This window comes from Haliaeetus leucocephalus, unplaced genomic scaffold (genome assembly GCF_000737465.1).
Source record: "Haliaeetus leucocephalus isolate CR32 unplaced genomic scaffold, Haliaeetus_leucocephalus-4.0 Scaffold155, whole genome shotgun sequence".
Taxonomy (NCBI): Eukaryota; Metazoa; Chordata; class Aves; order Accipitriformes; family Accipitridae; genus Haliaeetus; species Haliaeetus leucocephalus.
This window is the reverse complement of record NW_010972591.1, coordinates 1,977,196-2,001,146: the sequence shown is the minus strand read 5'-3', so window position 1 is coordinate 2,001,146 and position 23,951 is coordinate 1,977,196. Positions and strand designations below refer to the sequence as shown.

Genomic DNA, 23,951 nt, shown 5'->3' with positions numbered 1-23,951 from the left:
AACCTAAATGATTCTATGATTCTGTGTTATACAGATAGATTTTATATATTTATACTTTATGTAGATTTATCTTTTATGTCTTGTAAGACATTTAATATAAGAATAAAATGATAGTAAATGTTATATAAGTTAAAATGGTTCAGTGTACTATGATCTTGTAGCATTTCATAGCCAATATCGAAGTTGATAAATAAGCTGCTGTTTGCTTCAGCAAAAGAAAATTAAAAACAAAAGGAAACACTGTATCATTGCATATCTTTCAAGAATAGAAAATAAGTCACAAGCCAGCAGAAAGTTTGATTTCCTGCCTCATTCTGTTTAACGTTTAAATAGTCCAGTACTTCTGAACAATTAATAAATATTTTATTATTAAGTTCAATTCTCTGAAGTCAAGCAAAAGAGGAGAGAATTACTTAGTTGTTCTCTAACATGTCCTGCAAAAAATGCACTGAGAAAAATAACTAAAATTTTGCTAAAATACCTAAATGTACCGGGGGGTTTATATACAGTTTAAGGGACAGGCTGCAATATCACTGAAGGATTTTAATTTCACTATTCTTTCTTTATAAATGTATACATATATTTGATCAGTTTATGTGTGGAGTTACCAGGGTTGCTAACAATAAAAGGCAGTTGGACATAATGAACTGGAAGCTCCCCTTCTTTCTGAAAGTTTTGCAGTTATTCTTTTAATTGCTTGCTTGCTTGCTTTAAACTAATAAATGTGCATTTAAATAATTTGAGGTAGCATGAATATCTAAGTAAGTAAGAGATCCGTGGGAGATTAGAAGTCATTGACTATAATTGTCTTGGAATTTTGATGCCTGATAGGTACTATATGTATTTGGTTACCTATTCTGTTTTTTTGTTTCTCTTTTTAATTACAGATGAAGCCTAGTTAAAGGCAGAGCTTGAGTTTTTTCTGTAGATTTTGTGGAAAAGAGGCTTTTTAATTAATTTTACACCTTATTAGTTTTTAAATTATAGTTGAAAAAGACAGTGACTGTGATAAGAAAAATATGGATCTTTTTGTTTGTTTTGGGCTTAATATGAATGAGGCTCAAGTATGTTCTATATTTGGATATGGGTATTGTTTATGTTTTGAATAGATCATGATTAGTAATTAAGTATGCAGAAAAGTGTAGTCCATAGAAAAATCAGAGAGTATTTGCTATTGTATCACATTTTTGTACTAAAATAAGTTTGTTTATCCTTCTTCAAGATTGCATTTGTATTCTCATCACTCAGGTCATTTCACAGCTTCGGATCCTGAGCAGGTCAGTAACTGCTGGATGCAAATTTGATAGAGAAATATGGTCTACTGAACTTTCTCCTGTTCTCAACCTATGGAAGAAACTTAATCAGGTAGGAAAGCAGCTAATTTGGAAAGACAACTTTTTTCCCTCAGTAACTACATTAAAAGTAAGGTCTAAGGAACTATCTTGAATATTGGAATATAAGTAGTGAAAAAGAAAATTAAATGCATTTGAGGTGGGAAGTACAATGTTACAGACTTAATAGCTTATTACATACATGTATGTGGGATAACAGGCTATCACTTTTTTCTCCATATGGAGGTGAGACCACACTCACAAGACATGAGACTAACATCTTGTGTGTGTTTCCAAGAAGAACACTAATATATTTTAGATTTGAATTTAGTCTCTTCATTTCTCTAATATTTACAAAGCAATGTTTAATAATTTTGAATATTAAATTAAGGCTTTCCTGTATAATATTGAAATATGGTACTAGCTTTAAATTGAGGTTCATTAAAATCCTTGCTACAATGCTTACAATATCCAGTCTCACTTCCTTTTTGTTCCTTCGTTGTTCTGAGTTGGTTCGATTTGGTGGGGGTTTTTTACGTATATTATAAAGCTTGATTTCCAACCACTGAATTCTTATTGTGGGTGTCTGTTTAGCTATAACACATGCGGATTCTCTTTGAAACGCAGATACTACACATAGTTGGGAAGAATCCCTCTCACCTCATGCTAGGTGCCTACCTAGGCATTTGGTCATTATTTTTCTCCTCAGTGATAAGTAATAGATCACAGACATTGTGGCCTAAAAATGTCTTGTACACAACAATATTGGAATGAGAAAAGCCTTTACCTTACTCAGATAACCACATACAAAGAAGTGACATGAGGTGCACGTGAGAATTTGCAATTACATTTTTAAATCTCTCATTAACTTCTCATTTAATCCATGCTAAGTGTATGATACATCATGTTTTTGTCAAAATAATCTTTTGGTACTAAGTAACTTCATGCTGAAATCTGTGGCCTCTGAACATAGACTGCTGTTAACGAGGTCTGTGATCCTGTAAGAAAAAGCAGTATATTTCAATGGGACACCTTCCATTATATCTTACTGACTAGAGCTAAATATACATTTAGGCCTGCAAACCTTCCTTGCAAGAGCTTAGATGAAACTGTTGCATATATGTATACATATACATTCAGAAAATTAGAGAGTTTGATTGTAGTGTTTGGAAGAATGATACATGAAGCCAGTTTTAAACAGTAAAACGAAACTGCACTACATTAATACTCATTAACAGCACACGTTGATAATGACTAGTTCTTTATCATTATTAATTATTAGCACTGCAAATTCAAATCACTTATTCTTCAAACCTTGTGTCATAAATTAGCTGTGAGTATGCAGTACCATGAAGCTGAAGCCACATACTCACCAATGGTGGCTATGGTCCTTGATGGTCTTAGTCACCCAGGTGGAGGTAATCAAGCCTGAGAGCTCTTTGACAAGGGAAGCTGGACCTGACGCAGGCCTCATCTTTCTCCCCTGCTGTCACCCTCAAATCTGAGATCTCCTTTCATATGATTTTTCAGCCCTTTACCTCTGTTCCTGAACTACAGGTTGGGTGATGCTTAGATGGGGTTATTTTTCAGGCTGCAGCAAGTACCTTATTGTGTCACTTGGCTGTTTTTCTTTCCTGCTTAATTGCGTCTTCTTGTCTTAAAGCAAAAGCAGTCTAGGCAGTTCTTAATGTTGCTCTCTGTCAATGACCAGTAGGAGACCATCAGCTTGTTTTTCATAGTTCTCTTTTCAACGTGTGCCCATACTTTCAAGACCTTTGCTATTATGCTATGCTTCAACTTCACATCACAACAGGAGACACCTGGTACTGAATTCCACTTCAAACAGCAAGCTTGCTTAACAAGTTGATAACAAGTTTAGAAGGCCAGTACTGGGGCCTTGCACAGTTAGCATAAGACATAGTTAGTGTGGCCTGTTCCTAGCAAGAGCAATTTTTTATTTTTTTTTTACAGGACCATTGGATACAAAAATTTTATATAATGTTTGCTATGCTTACTGTATTATGTTTGAGTTCAAAAAAAGCTAATATTAATTAAATCTTGTGCTTAGTGCGCAGTACTTCTGTGTATGCAGGAGGCCTCGTTTAGCTACAAAACCAATCTGTTTGCTAAGGATTCGCATCAGCCTTACTGATATATAATGTCTGGGTAAACTCTGGCTAATCCCTTGCCAATGACCATCCTGCCATTCTTCAGTTTCCTCCTGTGAGTTACCCTGTAGCTTGTCCGGTTCAGAGAACTGAGCAGCTAGTTTCTTTCTGACTTTTGGATTTGTTGATTTGAAAATAGCCATTTTTTACCACACTGTATCTGAGAACTTTCTTTAGAGATATAAAATGCTCTCTTCAGTCAATGCTGTCATAAGGGCTTAATTTGATTTCCTAAAAATTAGGCTTCTAGCACTATTAAAGAAGCCATCAAATATTCATGGCCTGGCAGATATAACCCAGAATCTGCAGGAGACCTGTGAACTGCTGGTGTAGCACGTAGAGACAGAATGAGACATCTCAAATGTCACTAGGTGCCTGCCTGAATCAAGGCTGTGGTGCCTATTTATTCTTCTGCTTAATTTTAACTACAGGAAAATGAATTATGGAATATTTCTGTGTTCTCTCCTTGCCCAGTATTTGTACAGTCCCCGTATGCATCTGTGTTTGACCTACATTTTCACTGCTTGTAATATCTTAAAATAAAAGATTCCTATAAAAAAACTCAGGAAGTTCAACAAGGCAAAGTGCAATGTCTTTCACATGGGTTGGGGCAATCCCTAGCACAAATACAGGCTGGGTGATGAGTGGATTGAGAGCAGCTCTGCAGGGAAGGACTCAGGGGTATTGGTTGGTGAGAAGCTCAGCATGACCCAGCAGTGTGCACTTGCAGCCCACAAAGCCAACCATATCCTGGGCTGCATCAAAAGAAGCATGACCAGCAGGTAAAGGAAGGTGATTCTCCCTCTCTACTCTGCTCTCATAAGACCCTACCTGGAGTATTGTGTTTAGCAACATAAGGACACGGACCTGTTGGATTGAGTCCAGAAGAGGGCCACCAAGATGATCAGAGGGCTGGAGCAGCTCTCCTGTGAAGACAGGCTGAGAGAGTTGGGGTTGTTCAGCCTGGAGAAGAGAAGGCTCCAGGGAGACCTTCCTTATAGCAGCCTTCCAGTACCTAAAAGGGGCCTACATGAAAGCTGGAGAGGGACTTTTTACAAGGGCATGCAGTGATAGGACAAGAGGTAATGGCTTTAAGCTGAAAGAGGGTAGATTTAGATTAGACATAAGGAAGAAGTTCTTCACTGTGGGGGTGGTGAGGCATGGAACAGGTTGCCCAGAGAGATCGTGGATGCCCCCTCCCTGGAAGTGGCCAAAGCCAGGTTGGATGGGACTTTGAGCAACCTGGTCTAGTGGGAGGTGTCCCTGCCCATGGCAGGGGGGGTGGAACTAGATGATCTTTAAGGTCCCTTCCAACCCAAACCATTCTATGATTCTATGATTCTATATTATCTTAAAATTTCTTTGATTTTCTAACATTTTTATGCTGTTAGCAGGTTAATTTCTTTATCTTTTGAAGATCTCCTTTAGAACAAGATGGCCTCTGACCTTGTGTAGGGTTTTCGGGGGGGACATTTGCTTGAGTATTTCAAAAAATTTAAATAATAATGTCCTTTATCAAAATTAGTTTTCATAGTCTGTTCAACTAGTACTTCCTATAAGCTTTGAAAAAGTCTAGGCATCTTTAAAAAGTCCACATACATTGCATACAGTTCTACATTCGAATTCTTTATTGATAGCTCAATGAAGGCATCATGTTTGTTTTCAGAAGTTTTAAATAAAGACCTGGGAATTGGAACGAAGAAAATAATTGAACTGCTGCTTAAGTTAACAATCACACGTTATTTTATTTATGCATGAATGAGCACAGAATATGAGCTAACATGATTTCCCAGGTATGAAGAAGTAAAATCACAAAAACTATTCCTGAAGTCTGTAATTTTTTTTTTCCCCCTCGGTTTTGGAAGCATTTACCTTCAACTGCAGACTCTTTGTTATAGAATCATAGAGTCATAGAATGGTTTGGGTTGGAAGGGAACTTTAAAGTTATCTAGTCCAACCACCTGCCATGGGTGGGGATATCTTTCACCAGATCAGGTTGCTCAAAGTCCTGTCCTACCTGACCTTGAACAATTCCATGGATGGAGCATCCATAACTTCCCTGGACAACCTCTCCCAGTGTCTCACCACCCTTACAGTAAAAATTTCTTCCTTACATCCAGTCTGAACCTCCTCTCTTTCAGTTTAAATCCATTGCCCCTTGTCCTGTCACTACAGGCCCTGGTTAAGAAGTCTTTTTCCGTCTTTCTTATAAGCTCCCTTTAGGTACTGGAAGGCTGCTATAAGGTCTCCCCTGAGCCTTCTCTTCTCCAGGCTGAACAACCCCAATTCTCTCAGTCTGTCTTTATAGAAGAGGTATTCCAGCTCTCTGATCATTTTTGTGGCCCTTCTCTGGACCGTCTGGGATACAGTACTCCAGGTTGGGTCTCACAAGAGCAGAGTAGAGGGAGCGAATCCCCTCCCTTGACCTTCTAGCCACACTTCTTTTGATGCAGCCCAGGATCTGGTTGGCTTTCTGGGCTGCAAGTGCACGTTGCCGGCTCATGTCCAATTTTCCATCCACCAGTATCCCCAAGTCCTTCTCTGGAGGGCTGCTCTCAATCCCTTCATCTCCCAGCCTTTACTGATACTGGGGATTGCCCTGACCCATATGCAGGACCTTGCGCTTGGCCTTGTTGAACTTCATGAGGTTGCTGTTGTTGTTATTATTATCTTCTTTTATCTATTGGATACAGATAGTAGTAAAGTAGAGGCAGATGGGATAGATGCTGACAATACTTTCTATTTTATTTAGAAGAGGCAAATATTAGTCTTCTACCTGTCAAATGTACTTATCACAAAGGGTAGTTGGAAACAATGGTTGAATACCTGTTTCAAACTACTGAAACTCAGAAAGTACCCAGTATAGGTATGAATTGAATCTAGCTAATCTATTTATAAATTCAACGCTGTTTTTAAAATCAGCTACTTTTTATTCCAGGGGCAAAAAATGCTCAGAAGCTTGTTAATATGTAGACAAAGATTAAGTATGTTTTTAAACATTTTTATTCCAGTGCTGAGTACGTAAATCAAGGATTAACTCAAAAAGGATTATCTTACAAATATCTTGAAAATAGTTACTTTACATCTAAGTGCTGATGATTATGAAGCATAACAATATTTACCACTTGACATAGGTTTGTCCTGTACAATTTATACTGGAATAATTGGTCATAGTCTTTAAGTGTGGACATATTTTTATCTGTACACTTTCAATACCGTATGGTTATCACTTTTGTGTTCTGTAATCTAGTGTCCAAGTTTAGATAAAATCATAGACAGCATTTGACTGGGTATTTCTCTGGACTGAACATCAGTGTTTCATCCTACAAAAATCAGTCTAAATAATTTAGAGTATATAATACAGCTAAATTGACAGAATGTCTGTAGAATTTATGTAGTCAGTGAATTTCAGAAATCAGTGATAAAACAAAAATTTTACCTAATATTGGCCAACATTTCACTAATCTGTAAATGGACTATTTAACTTCTTAGTGATGTGCCCACTGAAGAATCATACCACATTAAAATATGTAAAATAATATTTGTATTTTTTCATGAGTGCAAATTGTAATCTCTCAATCAACAGTATTGAGTGCAGCTAACACAGGCAGCAAATGCACAGAGTAGTTGGCAGAGCAGTTTGTGCAGAAGAGCTTACAGAGACCAGCAACTTTGCTCAGCAGAGGATACACCTTCTCAGCAATGGTAGTGACATGCCACAGGGCACAGTCCCCACCCAGCTGCTCTTAGAGCAATGGACCCTCTAAGATGAGAACTTTGACTCGGACAGAGCTCCAGAAGGAGGATGCAAGAGTGCAGATCTTGAGCTGCAGGGAGTGCCTGGTGCCTCTTCCTGAGGCTGGGGCAGCAGGAGGTGGTTGTCTAAGCTGCAGGAGGTGTGTGCTTGTTGAGGATCTGCATCATCAAATAAAGGAGCTGTGAGAGGAGGTCAGCAGATTTTGCAGCATCAGAAGTAGATTAGCTGGGTCTTTTCTGAGACACTGAGCTTGAAGAGCCAAGCCCCCAACTTTCCTGAAGGTGGTGCAGGCAGAGTCTGTCTGTTGGGATAGCAAGTGAAGACTTACAGGATGGCAAAGGCTGGAAGCTTGAGACTTCCGGCACCAGGAGCAAAGGCTGCTTCTCCATCTCACAATTTGCACTTACGGAACACATTTAGTGCCCTCATTGCTGACAAGAGGCTGGGAATTCTGTCCAATGAAGCTCCCAAGCCAGCTAAACCTGATCCACACAGAAGCACCAGGAGGAAGCAGTAAGGAATAGTGGTGGGCAACTCCCTGCTGTGGGGAGAAGGATGCTCCTATATTCTGATGTTATCTGTCGTCTAGGGAGGTTTGCTGCTTGCCAGGGGCTCGTATCTGGGACATTGTGGAAAGGCTGCCAAGGCTTGTCTGGCCCTCAGACTATTACCCCTTCATGCTTTTCCACATAAGCCCCAGTCATACTGCCAGGGGTAACATGGAGCATATGAAGCATAACTACATGGGTCTGGGGGTGGTGGTTAAGGGCATGGGGGCCTAGGTATTTTTTCTTCTTGATCCTTACAGTGAAGTTAAGAGGACATGAGGAGGAGTGGACAGATCCTACAACTGGTTGCACAGCTGGTGTCAGCAACAGGGTTTTTGTTTTTATGATCCTGGGACACTTTTTGAGGATTGATGATTGCCTGCTTGAAAGAGAAAAGGTCCACCTGACTAAGTGGGGCCAACTTGGTGAGGAGAGTTTTAAAATTGAAGTAGCAAGGTAGGGAGAGGATGACTGAAAATTATGGGAGGAAGTAGTTGATGAGGTTGGCAGGCAAAGTATGTCTGTAAACATCATCATCAACAAAATCAACAAAACAGAGCTGAAGACGGACCATCTAAAGTGTGTCCATATAAACAAGGAAGTTCCTACCTGACGGAATTATCGGGAAAGTTCTCACACCCTTTCCGGGAAGTCACCATGATGGGGTGCCTCTCTGATGTGCCTGTACGCTAATGGGTGCAGCATCGGGAACAAAGAGGAATTAGGGGTTTGCATACGGTTGCAGAACTATGATCTTATAGGGGTCACAGGAACATGGTGGGATAGCTCACACATCTGTAGTGCTGCCATGGATGGATACAGGTTCTCTTGGAAAGAAAAGCCAGCAAGGTGAGGATGGGGAGTTGCCCTTTATGTGAGAGACCAGTGGGAACGCATGGAGCTTTACCTAGAGATGTACAACATGCCAGTTGGGAGTTTGTGAATTAGGATTAGAATTTAACATTAGGGTGGGTGTCTGCTACGAGCCACCTGATCAGAAAGAAGTAGGTGAGACCTTTTTCACATGCCTGGAAGAAGCCTCACATTCTCAGAGCCTGGTCTTTGCGGGGGAATTTACACACCCTGATATCTGCTAGAAGGACAGTGTAGCTGGGCACAAGCAGTCCAGGAGGTTTTCTAGTGCATTGATGACAAATTCCTGACTCAGGTCATGGAGAAGACAATAAGGGGAAGCACTCTGTGGGACCTCACACTTGCCAAGAAGGAAGAACTTGTTGAGGATGTGAAGATTGGGGACAACCTTGGTTGCAGTGACCATGAGATGGTGGACCTCAGGATCATAAGAGGAGGGAAACAAGCAAAAAGCAGTGTGACAACCCTAGACTTCAGGAAAGTACACTTTGGTCAATTCAGGGACCTGCTTGAAAGAATCCCATGGACTGCTGTCCTGGAGAGCTGGTTGCTTTTCAAGGAATACCTCCCCTACTCTCAGTGGTCAATCTCAAAATGCAGGAAGTCAAGTAATGACAGCAGGAGGCCTGCATAGATGAGTGAGGAGCTCCTGGTAGAACTCAAATGTAAAAAAAAAGTTAAGAGAAGGAAGAGGGGACAGCTGTTGTGGGAGGAATACAGAAACACTGAGCATGCAGGGATGGGATTAGGGAAGCTAGAGCATATCTGGAGTTGAATCTGGTGAGGGATGTGAAGGGCTGTACTGATGTACTGGGTCTGGTTGGGATGGAGTTCACTTTCCTCACAGCAGCAGATACAGTGCTGTGCTTTGTACTTGGGTACTTGTGGCTAGAACAGGTGTTGATGTGTTTTGGCTGTTACTGAGCAGTTTTTGCACAGCATCAGGGCTGTCTCCCCAGCCTTGGGTGTCCCCCCACCCCCCCCCACCCCTGCAAAAAGCTGGTAGACTGGGGGTGGGCAAGAGGTTGGGAGGGGACATAGCTGGGACAGCTGGCCCAAACTGACTGATAGGAAGTAAAAAATAAATCTCCTTTGGTTTTGCTTTGCTTCCTCATGTGGCCTATGGTTTTTTTTCATTAAACTGCCTTTATCTTGACCAACAAGATTTTTCATCTTATTTTTCCCCCTGTCCTGCTGAGGAGGAGAGTGATAGAGTAGCTTGGTGGACACCTAGTGTCCAGCCAAGGTTAACCCACCACAACCAGGTATGGCTGGGATGGAGTTAACTTTCCAGCCTGTAAATTAGCAGCAGGTGTGGTGCTGTTAACCCATTAGAAGGGCAACAAAAAAGGTTTTTACAGTCACATCAGCAACAAAATGAAAATTAGGAAAAATGTAGGCCCACTACTGAATGGAAATGAGGACTTGGCCACAGAGGACAAGGAGAACTCTGAAGAACTAAATGCCGCCTTTGCCTCTGTTTGCTGCTAAGTCTGGCCTTCGCCAGTCCCAGGTCCCCAAAAGCAGTGGAAAAGTACAGAGCAAGGAATTCTTACTCTTGGTGGAAGAGGACCAGGTTAGGGAGTGTTTAAACAAACTGAATACAAACAAATCCACAGGTCCTCATGGGATGCACCTATGAATGCTGAGGGAGCTGGCTGCTGCTGTTGTGAGACCACTCTCAGTTATCTTTGAAAGATCAGTGTGATTTGGGGAGCTTCCTGAGGACTAGAAGAAAGCAAATGTCACTCCTTTATTTAAGGGCAAAAAGGAGGATCCAGAGAACAATAGGTCAGTTAGCCTCACCTGGGAAGGTGATTGAGCAAATAATCTTGGAAACAATTTCTGAGGATTATCAAGGGTCATTAAGATGATTAGGGGACAAGAGCATCTGTCGTACAAGGAGAAGATGAGAGAACAAGGACTGTTCAGCCTGCGGAAGAGAAGGCTAGGAGTATCTTACCAGTGTGCGTCAGCTGATGGGAAGGAGTAAAGGAGACAGAGCCAGGCTCTTCTCAGTGGTGTTCTGTGACAGGACAAGAGGCCATGGGTGCAAACTGAAATACAGGAAATGGCATTTAAACATAAGGCAAAACTTTTTTACTGTGAGGCTGGTCGAACACTGGAACAGGTTGCCTAGAGAGGCTGTGGAGTCTCCATCCTTGGAGATACTGAAAACCTGACCGGACACAGCTCTGGGCAACCTGCTGTAGCTTTGAGCAGAGGGTTGGATTAGGCAATCTTCAGAGGTTCCTTCCAACCTCAACTGTTTTGTGATTCTGTGAATAGTAGTCCTTTGTGCTCAGTTTTCAGAGCTATCGCAGTCTTTGTGGCCAAACAGCAAAAATGGCAGATATAGATAGCGCTTCGATTTTAGACATTTTGAAATAGGAAATAATTCTTATATATTAATACAGTAAGGAGGACTTAAATGTTGTTACTTTTTCAGAAATATTTCTGGAAATTTGCAGGACTCATTTTTCCTCTCAGTGGCATACATTTTGCAAAACCCTATTAAATGTTACTACCAATTATTCAGACATTCTGAAATTGTTGAGCTGGGGAGTTTTCTATTCTTCGTCTATCCATAACAATAGAATCATGGAAACTGCCTCTCCTTAATCCATGGTTTATTAGTCCAGCCAGAATGCAGAGTCTGGAATTTTTCATCGAATTTTACTTTAAATGAAATGGATACTTAAAATCTGGTTCAGATCAGTGCACTCCTGTGTTGAAAGTTATACAAGCAATCTTCCTCTTTCTGTTTAGCTGTTCTGGACTAATACAGAATCTCTTGACATTTTCATGTATATTAGCTTAATTTGAAAACACCCTTGTAATGGATACTGTCCTAAAACTGCTTCTGCCGTGTCTTTCAGCATTATTTAATAACAGCTTAACACTAATCGAATTAATTAAACTCTCATGAACCTGCCATTAAGTTAAAAAAACCCTAAATACTCAGATGCTCAGTACAATTTTGCACGAAAGACTTTTTACTGGGAAAAAAAATGAAGTCATCACTGAATAACTTGTCGAACAAATGTTACAAATTTAAAAAAAAATCTTCCTTAATGTGGAAGGACGGCTCACTACAGCCTGTTGGCCAGGGCTGGGCTGTCAGAGCAGTTCAACCAACCTCTGTCCTGGTGTCTCTTCTCTTCCCACATAGCCTTCTGCCATGACAAAGTGTAGATCAGGACCTATATAAGCACTTCATTGTCACATAACTGGATCAGTTGGAAATCACTGCCCAACAGAACTCAAGCATTGCCATCATATGATAGTTTTCAGAGGAGCACAAAACCAGCAGGATGCAATGGGGCTGCATAAGTGTTTCATCATGTCCAAATGCTTATCTCTCATGAGTAGAGAGAGAGAGGAATCAGTGCTATATTTTTATTGTAAGGTAGATGCATTTTCTGCCTTGTTTCAGGGAAAACCTTTAGTACCTCCATGAAAGTTAGAAGGCCCACCTATAATAAAAATTTGGAAGCAACTTCTTCAAAATTATTTTTGCTGAATATATATGATCATAAGCTGTCATGATGTGTCCTGCCTTATCTTTTGTTGTGTTTGTAAATTGAAGGCTAACTAATTATTTTCATAAAGTTGCATAATGCTGCAAAACAATTGCAAAAGTAGTTTTGAAAATTAATGGGTTGGTGCTCTTTTATCTAAAACATTAGGAACCTCAGCTTTAACAAAAGAACAATTTTCTCACCAAGGACAATCAGTGAAGCAAAAATATAGTGTTATCCTTTCTTGTATTTTCAACAATGAAAAATTTGTGTAATGAACAGTGAAAGGCTAATATCTAAAATAACAGGCAGAGAGACTCAAAGGAGGAGGCAGAATAAGTACATCAAAAGGCCAATGGAGGTTTCTAAAACCCACCACCACCAAAATTGAATTTTGAATCAAATGCAGAACTAGTGGAGGTATATGAGTTTATTTTAATTATATTTGTTACTTTTCTGAGGAGGCAATTTTCAGAACATATTGGAGTTTGAAAAAGCTTGAGTTTAGGAAGGTAACAAAGAAAAAGCTCTGGAACAGCTTAGATGAGACTATATGAAGTCTTATATTGTACTGAGATAGTAACAAGTACAGAAGTGAAAGACAGAAAATGATCAAAGTCTCAAAATACACCTAATTTAATATTGGTAGCATAATATAGTATTTAATGTTAAAGATTAGAACATATTTTCAGTTTCTTATGATTAGGAAAAGCACTCAGTACTTCAGGAATTCTTCATCTTAATTCTGAAGCAGGTCATGAGGATATTTCTAAAGCTGATGTGAGCTATATATATAATGGATTTTAAGGGAATGTAATAGAACATTAAATGTATAAGCTGATATTGGTATTCATGTTTAATTTTCCTATAAAAGTGACAGATGGGTTGTTTTAACAAATTCTCAGGAGAAAGCATTAGAAAGAGTGATTAAATGAACATGCCGTTCCTAGGAGACTGTTATATAAAGGACAGTATTGAGGAACTTAGAGGCCTTCTCTTCTCAGTAAGTTTTTCGTGAATTAAGATAGTATATGTGAAAGACAGCAAGGCCTGCAAGTTGCAATGTCTTTGTTCTTTTTTGTGCAATTAAATACTCCAATAAGTAATTATCAGCTAGTTTCTACTAATTTTATATTACATTTTATATATACTCAACAAACTATGGTCTCGGAAAAATTGAAGTGAAATTGGAACTATGATTTCAGGATTTATGCAAAGACAAAATACAAAACATTTCTAAATACTGTATGTTTCTTACACTTTGAACAGTAAGTAACTTTGTTGTATACCTTTTTAATAATGTGGCAGGGAAAACCATATCCTTCATTTTTCTGTTGGTCATAAACCAAAGTATCTGTATGACTCTTGCACATAGCTTTTCTCATATTTTTACTTGGTAGTTGAATGCAGTATGAGCTTGAAACAAAACACATGTGAAAGTTCTGACAAACTTAGCGTGCCTGGGAATGATTATGGAGGCAGACATCCTGTGTGTTCTGTAATGGATAGAAAAGAAGTCGAAAGAAAAAAAGTCAAAACTACTTGTTATTTTAAGAAGAGATACTTCAGAGAAAGTAAAATCTAATTTTACCTTGAATAAATTACTAGAAATTGAAATAGCAAAACAGCTTTTTCCCGAAGGCTAGGGTTTTCTTTTTGCATTTGTGCCTTGTAGAATTTTCCAATAAAGGTTTAAATTCCATAACTGGAATTCAGTGCAGCATCTTGTCATATGTCATGTTGACAGTTTCAGAACACATGCTAAAACATATTTATGTAATAAGCTGCGTATGAGTTAAGATTTGCAAAATGATACCATCTCTTGAAATTATTGAATAAATTTGGATTTTCAGTGGCTGTAATGGAATGGAAGTAAGTAATAAAAATGTCAATGTGAGAGCAGTAGTACCTCTCAGAGTCTGAGTTACTCAGGATTTACATGTAATATTATATTTATTTTGTATTTATTGTTTTGCTTCCAGGTTGAACTAGTCTTATCAAAGCAGGAGCTACATCTGACAGCATGGTTTATAGTATCCAGTACAATCTTCTTATGCTGAGTATACTACTGCTTTTTATATTGACGCGTTAACACAAATACTAAAAGCAGAGATACAGCTAAGTGAAGATTTTTCAGAAATTCCAGTACTTCTGAAGTAACTGGGTAGACGGAGTTGTCTCAGAAGAGTGGTGCCTTTATTGAACATCTCATGGACAATGAAAGTATCACTACAGTTTTAATCCAACGTCAGAAAAGAGGGACTATCTGAATTACCTGAAGGCTCACAGGGTCATATGAAGTATTATGAATTAAACAAATTGTATAACATAATAGTTTCCCTGAGTTTATTAACTGGACATCATGTGTTCTTTTTTAGAATTCTAACCTGATTCATCAGAAGGTATCTCCTCCTGTGGAGCAACAAGGATCCCCAATCTTATCATTCGTTACTCTGGAACAATTCAATGCCATTCGCCTTGTGCAAAGTGTCCATCAGTCACTTGCTTCTTTAAGTAAAGTCATCAGAGGTACTTCATTACTGAGTTCTGAAGTACAAAGACTAGCAAGTGCTCTGCTAAATCAGAAGGTAAGTTACTTTGTCATGAATTTACATTATAAGCAATGAAAAAAACCAAGGAAACTGAACAAAATTCTGATACATATTTTCACGTCATCATTTGCTCTAAGTTCTTTTATTGACAGAGACTCTAAAATGGGGTTCTTTTATTGATAGGGACTAAAACAGAACCATGTTTTTTCTGGAATGAAAACCCAGGAAAATGTTGCTTGAAGTACCTGCAGAAGCTTCTGAGTATATTATACTTTTATCAAGCTTTCTCTTAAGGGCAAATCTGATAAGATTAGAAGTTGTGGAATACTACTTCCATTTCAAATACCAAATCATGCTAGATAAGTCAAATATATTAGCCAGTAGAACATGGAAATCTGACCCTTTTCTTAGTTTTTACAGTTTCTTAAAATTTAAATTTTACTGCAGTTGTAATCACAATTTGCTCTCTGTATTTATTCAGGACGAATTCTTGCCATATTACACGAGACAAGCTGTGCCTATCATACCAACCTATCATCTCACCCTATATTCTTGATATACAAGAAAAGTAACCAAAATTTGTACATACACTTTCTCCATGTTTTCTGGCATCAAACTGGGCATGTTTATAAACTGGTACAATTAGTGACTGCAAATTTACATGTTCTGTCATGAATAGCAAGATAATATGGATTCCAAAGATAGTCAAACATTGATGTGAAACTGTTTTGTTTCACTGGCAGCAATTGATAAATTGTGTCAATTCAGATACGTGGATATTGAGATTGGCCCTACAATGAACAATAATTCCTATTAACATCTTGTTTATCTTCATGCGAGGAACAAGTACTGTTAAAAAGATTGTTATGCATTTATTGATCTATCAAATTTCTAATTAAAACAATAATTAAATTCTTTGTCTTTTCAGATTCACAAGACAGCACTTGTTAGCAAAATTGAAGTACAATTAGAATAAATTAACATTTTCATGTTAGCAAGCTCATTGCCTTTTTAAACACGTTTTGACTGTGTGGTAGAAATTGGTGCTAAGTACAAGTCACAGTGAATGCAAATGATACATGTAATGGCCATTTTTTTGTATTTGTTACATTTCTTGTTACTGAGCAAGAGAGTATGGCTTGCTTGTGTGCTTAAGCTGCACTCTTAAATTGGAAGCAGCAGGAACTATGAAGCTGATCACTGTCACAAAAATGTACTTAAAGATTCTATGCTTTTTTTTCTCTCACAAATATCAGTTCAGTGCTTCCTGATATATTGAACAGTGTTTCTGGCATTTCATCTGCTTACTTACCCACTTACCTTGACACAGATCACTTTATTGGATTGTGACCATAAAGCAATCTTTTTCAGCAGCCCTTCAGAGAGGCTAATGCCACGCTCTTGGCATGGCAGCTAGAACTCATGGCAGCTAAGCGTCACTATATTTATCATCTTAAAGTGGTTTGTTTCATATGTTTTCTACATACTGTTCTTGTTTAGTTTAGTGTGGTCATGCGTTATGTAACAAAGGACTATTTTAAAAAACTTATATTTTTAAAGCACCAAGATTGTAGCTCTTTTAAGATTATAGCACCTGAAGAAGCTGCTAGATTACCAATAGAAATGTGAAACTTAATAAATGTGACTTCTAATGGTTTCAGCGATGTGCCTTATTTGTACAAAATTTATATGTTAGTGTATCTCTGAAATACGCTTCCATACTAACAATTAGCTAAGCTATTACTTTAAACTTAGAGTAATTGAGAGTGATATATTAGCAACATTAGGTGAATGCCTTCCAAATGATACATTGGTGAGCTGCCTGTAAATGCATATCTAGAAAAAGAGTCTGCAAAAATGCAAGGATAATAGTTTCAAATACAAAAACTTTTTAAAAAATCATAATTATGCAAAAAAGCATGCACTTAATTATGCTTTATTAATTGTCTTATATGTATTCTAGTTTATTCAATTCATTATTAATTAGTGTCCTCAGATGCAGATATTTCCTGGGTTTTTCCTATAAAAGGTACATATGGAGTATTTACTTTGAAAGACACTTTTGCTTACAAACTTCTGTGATCAGATTTTGAAAATCTGTTCAGCACATATGCTATTAGATTGTGAACCTTCTTGAAAATGCAACTGTAAATGTTGAACAGTATAAACTGTTAGGTCTGCTCGGCATCTTTAGTATTGTGCAATATTCCATAGGTAATGATTTACATCATTTCTCTTTCACATAAGCAGGAGAATCTTGCAGAGTCAGTTTCAGTGTGCTTTACAGATTCCTGTGGAGTAGCTACAATTAATGTTTTTATCCTTATTTTATATGGAGAAAATCTAACAGAGGATATTTTAAGCCTTTCTTTTTGAAGTCTGTGAGAAATTTGTATGGGGAGGTCTTGCAGGATTTTATTCTCAGGTGTTGTTCTACAAACACTTTAAGATGATGAGAAAGTAATCTTGTGGAGGAATTGTACCAGATTCATTTTGCCACAGAGCCACACAACTGCATGTTCAAGTCTGAGAACACAGCAGCAAAGGAGTGTGAACCTGTGGTTGCAGTTGAAAGATGGCATTGTGGCTTTCCAAGAAAGAATCAGTGTAAGCCTTTTTGAAGTGTTTGCGGAACCTACTGATTTTTCCTTATTGAATAGCAGAGGTTCTTGTTAACTTCTCCATGACCACTGTATCTCTGTGGGCCACATAAAGCATTAGCAGGAATATGACCTTCCTATTAGTGGTTGTATGCTTTGATCATTATATTACATGTATTGCCTTTTTTCTTTGTAAATATATTTGATCTCCAGATTATTTAATTTCATTCAAATTGCTAGCTTAAAATGTAATGATGATGGTTTCAAAATGTATAGTTTCAGTAAATATATTTATATTTCAGTGTCCCGTCTCATGGCAAAGCAAGTGGGAAGGTCCAGAAGATCCTTTACAATATCTTAGAAGTCTTGTAGCTCGAGCACTTGCTATACAGGTAATTTTAAAGAGTCATTTTACCTCAATATGCTGGTGTTCAGTGACATGGGATATTATGTGAATTGCACTACAGTAGGCCTTTCCAAACTCAAGTCCCAAAGAGTTTTAGATTTGTGAAAAGGCATGAAAAAATGTAAAGATAGATGAGAAATGTGAAGACAGCAGACTGAGCAATTTGAAGTCAGTAACTTTAAATACAGTAATGTGGTTAGTCACTTCACAATAGATTTACATCTTAGATTTTAGTCATTAGTCTTTCTGATGAATTGTGGGGAATAAAGATAGATTTATTTACTCAGATGAATCTACACCTAAGTCAAGAAACACTCTTTAATCTGGTAGAGAGGTACGTATAAAGAGATAAAGTGAAGCAATTATGATAGATGTAGAAATTCATAGAAGACTAGTCTTTGAAGCAAATAAAGAAAATATCTGCATTCTCCAGGTTTACAAGGGGCTATAATAGAAGATGCAGTCTGACAACGCTGTCAATCTACAGTCTGACAGTGGAGAAGATAATTTTTAGTTAAGGTAAATCTAGCTATACTTTGATTGACAGAAGAGGTATATTTAAGATAATAGGCAGACAAGTAAAAAAGTAATTTATCTAAATTAATTAGTATTTAGGGAAACAGATTTCATCATGTTGGATGCATAGAGAGGAAACTGAGAACCTTCCAGAGAGGCTGTTTCCTTCAGGAGGGACAGATCTTCTATTACCTCCAGGCAGTAAATAGAAAGCTGCTGGTTTTGACCTTGATTAAAACAATCTTGTCCCGTGGGATATGAAGAAGATTTCTGTGAACATTAGTGTTGACTGTCATATTCAGAAGGAAGATTTGAGGGGCACATGATTTCTAGGCATTACTTTTTCTAAAGAAACTATCAAATGGATGTTTCCAAAGTATTAATAACATTCTGGTTATGCAAACCATTTATTTTGGCTAATGCTCAATTTTTTCTTTATCTTTGTTCACAAAAAGGCTAAAATTATGAACAATAAAGTGTAAATATATATAGCAACAAATGATAATGCATGTTCAGAAATTATTTGGTCATATAACTAGAGTTGAACTTAGTCCCCTCTGTCTTTTGACTGACTATTATAATATATTATTATTAAAAAACCATCATTCGTGGCTGAGTCAGCAGTGTTTGTAATCTTCAAGAGTACCTTGCAGTTTGTGACTTCTACCTTTATTTGGTTGTGACCAAACTGCTTGCAATTTTTCTTAACTTATACGATTTTTTTTAAATGGAAGCCTGAGATTACGGTTCAAGCTTCTGTGTGGAGTGCACCTCCCATACAAAGTGGAGATAATGTGGCAGAGTGTAACAGGATGAAATTAGTGTTAACAGTAATAGATAATTTTCAACCAAGCATATTGAAAAAGTTTTTATTTCCATACATTACTCTAGTCAACTACTGACAAGTGTGCTGCATTATATTACCATGATAGTAATCTTCCGTTCTCATTGTTCAAAGTTCTGAAAAAATTGTACATTTGGATTACTCATTTTTATGAAAGGTATTATGAAGAAATCATTTACAATTTTAAACACTTATTTACCGTAAGAGAGGGACAGATTATTAAAGGCAGAGCTTTACAGTAGATATTTAATGGTATCCATAAGCAGTAAATTGTGTAAATTTTTTTGTTAGTGACAATAGAAGGTAGTGACAGATGACCAGATACTGGTTCTTATATTTGTTTTTTTTTTTTTTAATGTCAAATATGTAATACAGTTGTATTTGAAGCAATTCTTAATAACACAATATCAGTCCATTTTGCTTCTCAAGCTTCTAGTCAGATCACATCTGAAATACAGTTTCTATGGTTTTATTTTTGTATGTATTTTACCAGAAAAATGTTATTTGTAATTTCAGTTGAATCATCTTTTTCCTTAAATGTGATTCCAATTCATGTTTGTACATATTACACCAAGATTTTGATTAGCCTTGATGATTTTTTAATTACCTTTCCTATTTTGTAACTTTTCATTATTGATTTTACAAATGTAGTATATCATTAGTTAATTCTAGATTTAGTATTCAAAAGTTCAATAAAGGCTTCAATAAAGGCTTTCTCTTAACTCTGAAAGTTATCTTCAGATTTATATTTCAATAAAGGACATATTTTTGATTGGTTTAATTTTATAAGACCAACTCCATCATTTTTTTATAATTATTCATACCTCCCTCTGTTTCATGCACTATAAGATACTGACTTCTGCCTTCACTGTTTCAGACAGATCTGTTTTAGGTATTTTTCAAGAGAAAAATAGGAGACATTGAAACATCAAAGTTGTACTGAAAGATTGCATCTACTAAGGATGCAGTAAGTCTCTACTTAGGTTATTAGTTAAAGGCTTCCTTGTCAAGATGTTTGCTCCCAGTGCAGAAAATAATAAAAGCAGCTGCTTTGTTACAAACATTTAATGGGGATGAGGAGGAACCCAAAATGTAGGCCAGATGGTAGAATAATTATAGCAGAATTTATAGAAGTGTAAAGATGTTCTGAGTGCATTACACAACAACAGACAGAAAAACAACAGGTGTTGCATTTCTCAGGTCTGAATTCACTCACTAAAAGCAAAATAAAAAAAGGAAATCTGCCTACTTAAAGTGTGAACAAATCAGTATATGCAAAATGAAATAGAGCCATTTTTTGCTGGGTATTATGTTGTGGTGATAGATCTAATGGAAATATGTAATTTCTTTCCAGGTGGAAGTTCTGATATTTGTATGTTAGCTTTTGCTTTAAATTAAAACAATAATTTTGTGTATTGAATGTTCTTCTAAGATGAAGAGTTCTGAATACTTCCAATTAGCAAGGCTGACATTGAACTTTACAATATTGTGTTTCAGCTTGTCTGTCTACAGTGATTTATTTGCTATCAACATTAAGATACAAAGCTTATGAATCATCATAGATCTTTGTGTTTGTTGTAATTCTTGACCCTTATACTCCCGTTTCCTCATGGTGGCATCTCAAATGTGTTCTGTGGTTTCCCTCTCTCACAGTACATGAATATAGCTTAGCAATAACATACATCAGTGTATAACGGAATTTAAGTCCATCCCAGTTTGTAGATAAGTGTCTTCTCTTAGCTATAACAGCAGGAGAGAAAGAGAGAGAAGAGACCCAGAACTACAGCTATTAAGAGGCAAAAGAGCAGCCCAGGCAAATGTCAGATGAATATCAACATTGAAAAAATGTTTCAGGTCAACAGATTGGAACTTACTTTTTGTTTCCACAAGAACTAAATAAAGAGATTAATTTCACTTCTTCCAAAAAAAACCCCTCTTATTCCAACAAGACTTTAAATTTTAAATGAAAATATTTATTTCATTCTTTTGGACTGAGCTGCTTTTAAGTCATCTGTAAAAACAGTTCTCCCTTTGGATGGCTGTTTGGTCAGACAGCTGCTAAAAGGCTTACAGCACATGCTGAAAATGAAGACTGACCTCAGAATCATAAGCACTACCTTCAGAGTTCTAATCAAGGAAATGTTTATGACTACTGAAAGTCTTTATTTGCATAAGTTATGAAAGTTTTTGTTGAAAATGTGTGTTTGTCTATAAAGTAATCCTAATATAGTATATAAAAAAGTTATATTTCGTATTATATCAAGAGACTTGTATGTATCTCTCTGGGATGCTGTTATCTCTTGTCCCCTTCCATCCTGAGTGAAATCTAGGGTAGTAATATTTAATTTCAATACCAGTTTGACCGCCTAGTATAAGATTTCTAGTATTTTACTACTCTTTTACTATTAGAGGTAGAATGACTTTGTTTCTGTTTTGGAACCCTTACTATTCCTCTGTTTCAACAATTAGGTACCCAGAAAGGTAGATTGGTCACCCAAGGTATATGAGGTTTGAACTCTTGGAAGTTGCCTGCTGAAGCTACTAGAAAACCTTCTGGGAATAGGAGACAAAGGATTCTTCCTTCACACCCAAGGCATGTAGGCAAAAAGTTCAATTTTCATTCACTGATAACAGGCAGAAAGTCTGCTCTTAGAAAGCCAAGGAACTCATAGAATCATAGAATGATTTGCGTTGGAAGGGACCTTAAAGATCATCTAGTTCCAACCCCCCTGCCATGGGCAGGGACACCTTCCACTAGACCAGGTTGCTCAAAGCCCCATCCAACCTGGCCTTGAACACTTCCAGGGAGGGGCATCCACAACTTCTCTGGGCAGCCTGTTCCAGTGCCTCACCACCCTCACAGTGAAGAACTTCATCCTTACATCTAGTCTAAATCTACCTTCTTTCAGTTTAAAATCATTACCCCTCATTCTATCACTACAATCTCTGATAAAGTGTCCCTCCCCATCTTTCCTGTAGGCCCCCTTTAAGTACTGGAAGGCTGCTGTAAGGTCTCCCCAGAGCCTTCTCTTCCCCAGGCTGAACAACCTCAACTCTCTCAGCCTGTCTTAAATAGCCTTCTTATGTTGGGTGCCCCAGAGCTGAATGAGGTACTCCAGGTGGGGTCTCACGAGAGCTGAGTAGAGGGGGAAAATCACCTCCCTCGACCTGCTGGTCATGTTTCTTTTGATGCTGCCCAGAATGTGATTGGCTTTCTGGGCTGCGAGTACACATTGCTGGCTCATACTCAGTTTTTCATCCACTAATACCCCCAAGTCCTTCTCCTCAGGGCTGCTCTCAATCCACTCATCGCCCAGCCTGTGTTTGTGCTTGGGATTGTCCCAACCCATGTGCAGGACCTTGCACTTGGCCTTGTTGAACTTCATGAGGTTCATATGGGCCCACCTCTCAAGCTTGTCAAGGTCCCTCTGGATGACATCCCTTCCCTCCTGCATGTCAACCTCAGCACACAGCTTGGTGTCATCAGCGAACTTGCTGAGGGTGCACTCAATCCCACTGTCCATGTTGCTGACAAAGATGTTAAACAGCGCCGATCCCAATACTGACCTCTGAGGAACACCACTCATCACTGGTCTCCACTTGGATATTGAGACGTTGACTGCAACTCTTTGAGTGTGACCATCCAGCCAATTCTTTATCCACCGAGTGATCTGTCCATGAAATCCATGTCTCTCCAGTTTAGAGACAAGGATGTCATGCAGGACAGTGTCAAATGCTTTGCAGAATTCCAGGTAGATGATATCCATTGCTCTTCCCTTATCCACCAACACTGTAACCCTGTCATAAAAGGCCACCAAATTTGTCAGGCACAATTTGCCCTTAGTGAAGCCATGTTGGCTGTCACCAATGACCTGCTTATTTTCCATGTGCATTAGCATAGTTTCCAGGAGGATCCACTCCATGATCTTGCTGGGCATAGAGATGAGACTGACAGGCCTGTAGTTCCCCAGGTCTTTCTTTTTATCTTTTTTAAAAATGGGGGTTATGTTTCCCCTTTTCCAGTCAGTGCAAACTTCCTGGACCGCCACAACTTCTCAAATATGACACATAGTGGCTTAGCCACTTCATCTGCCAGTTCCCTCAGGACTCAGATACATCTCATCAGGTCCCATGGACTTGTGCACATTCAGGTTCCTTAGATGGTCTCGAACCCGATCTTCTCCTGTGGTGGCTGGTTCGTCATTCTTCCAGTCCCTGCCTTTGCCTTCTGTGACTTGGGTGGTGTGGCTGGAGCATTTGCTGGTGAAGACTGAGGCAAAGAAGTTGTGGAGTACCTCAGCCTTCTCCATATCCTGGGTAACCAGTTCTCCTGTTTCCTTCCAGAGAGGGCCCACATTTTCCCCAGACTTCCTTTTATCACCGATGTACCTATAGAAGCTTTTCTTGTTGCCCTTGTCATCCCTGGCCAGATTTAACTCTATCAGGGCTTGGCTTTCCTAACCTGATCCCTGGCTTCTCAGACAATTTCTCTGTATTCCTCCCAGGCTACCTGTCCTTGCTTCCACCCTCTGTAGGCTTCCTTTTTGTGTTTGAGTTTGTCCAGGAGCTGCTTGTTCATCCATGCAGGCCTCCTGGCTTTTTGCCTGACTTCTTTTGCGTTGGGATGCATCGCTCCTGAGCTTGGAGGAGGTGATCCTTGACTATCAACCAGCTTTTTTGGGCCCCTCTTCCCTTTAGGGCTGTATCATATGGTACTCTACCAAGCAGATCCTGAAGAGGCCGAAGTCTGCTCTCCTGAAGTCCAGGGTATTGAGCTTGCTATGCACCCTCTCAATTTTCACTGAGTTCAAGAACTCTGAGGACCAGCCTATAAA

General features: G+C 38.3%; 1 protein-coding gene across 2 annotated transcripts in view; it reads left to right on the top strand.

The window, feature by feature from the left end:
* DYNC2H1 (dynein, cytoplasmic 2, heavy chain 1) overlaps window positions 1–23,951 on the top strand; it is a 185,457-nt gene that overhangs the window by 136,035 nt on the left and 25,471 nt on the right. For both annotated transcript variants that reach the window (XM_010562117.1, XM_010562118.1), the window contains 3 exons: window positions 1,249–1,365; window positions 14,577–14,786; window positions 17,653–17,742. In XM_010562117.1, the coding sequence (XP_010560419.1) occupies window positions 1,249–1,365; window positions 14,577–14,786; window positions 17,653–17,742 (417 nt within the window). The remainder of the gene's footprint in view (window positions 1–1,248; window positions 1,366–14,576; window positions 14,787–17,652; window positions 17,743–23,951) is intronic.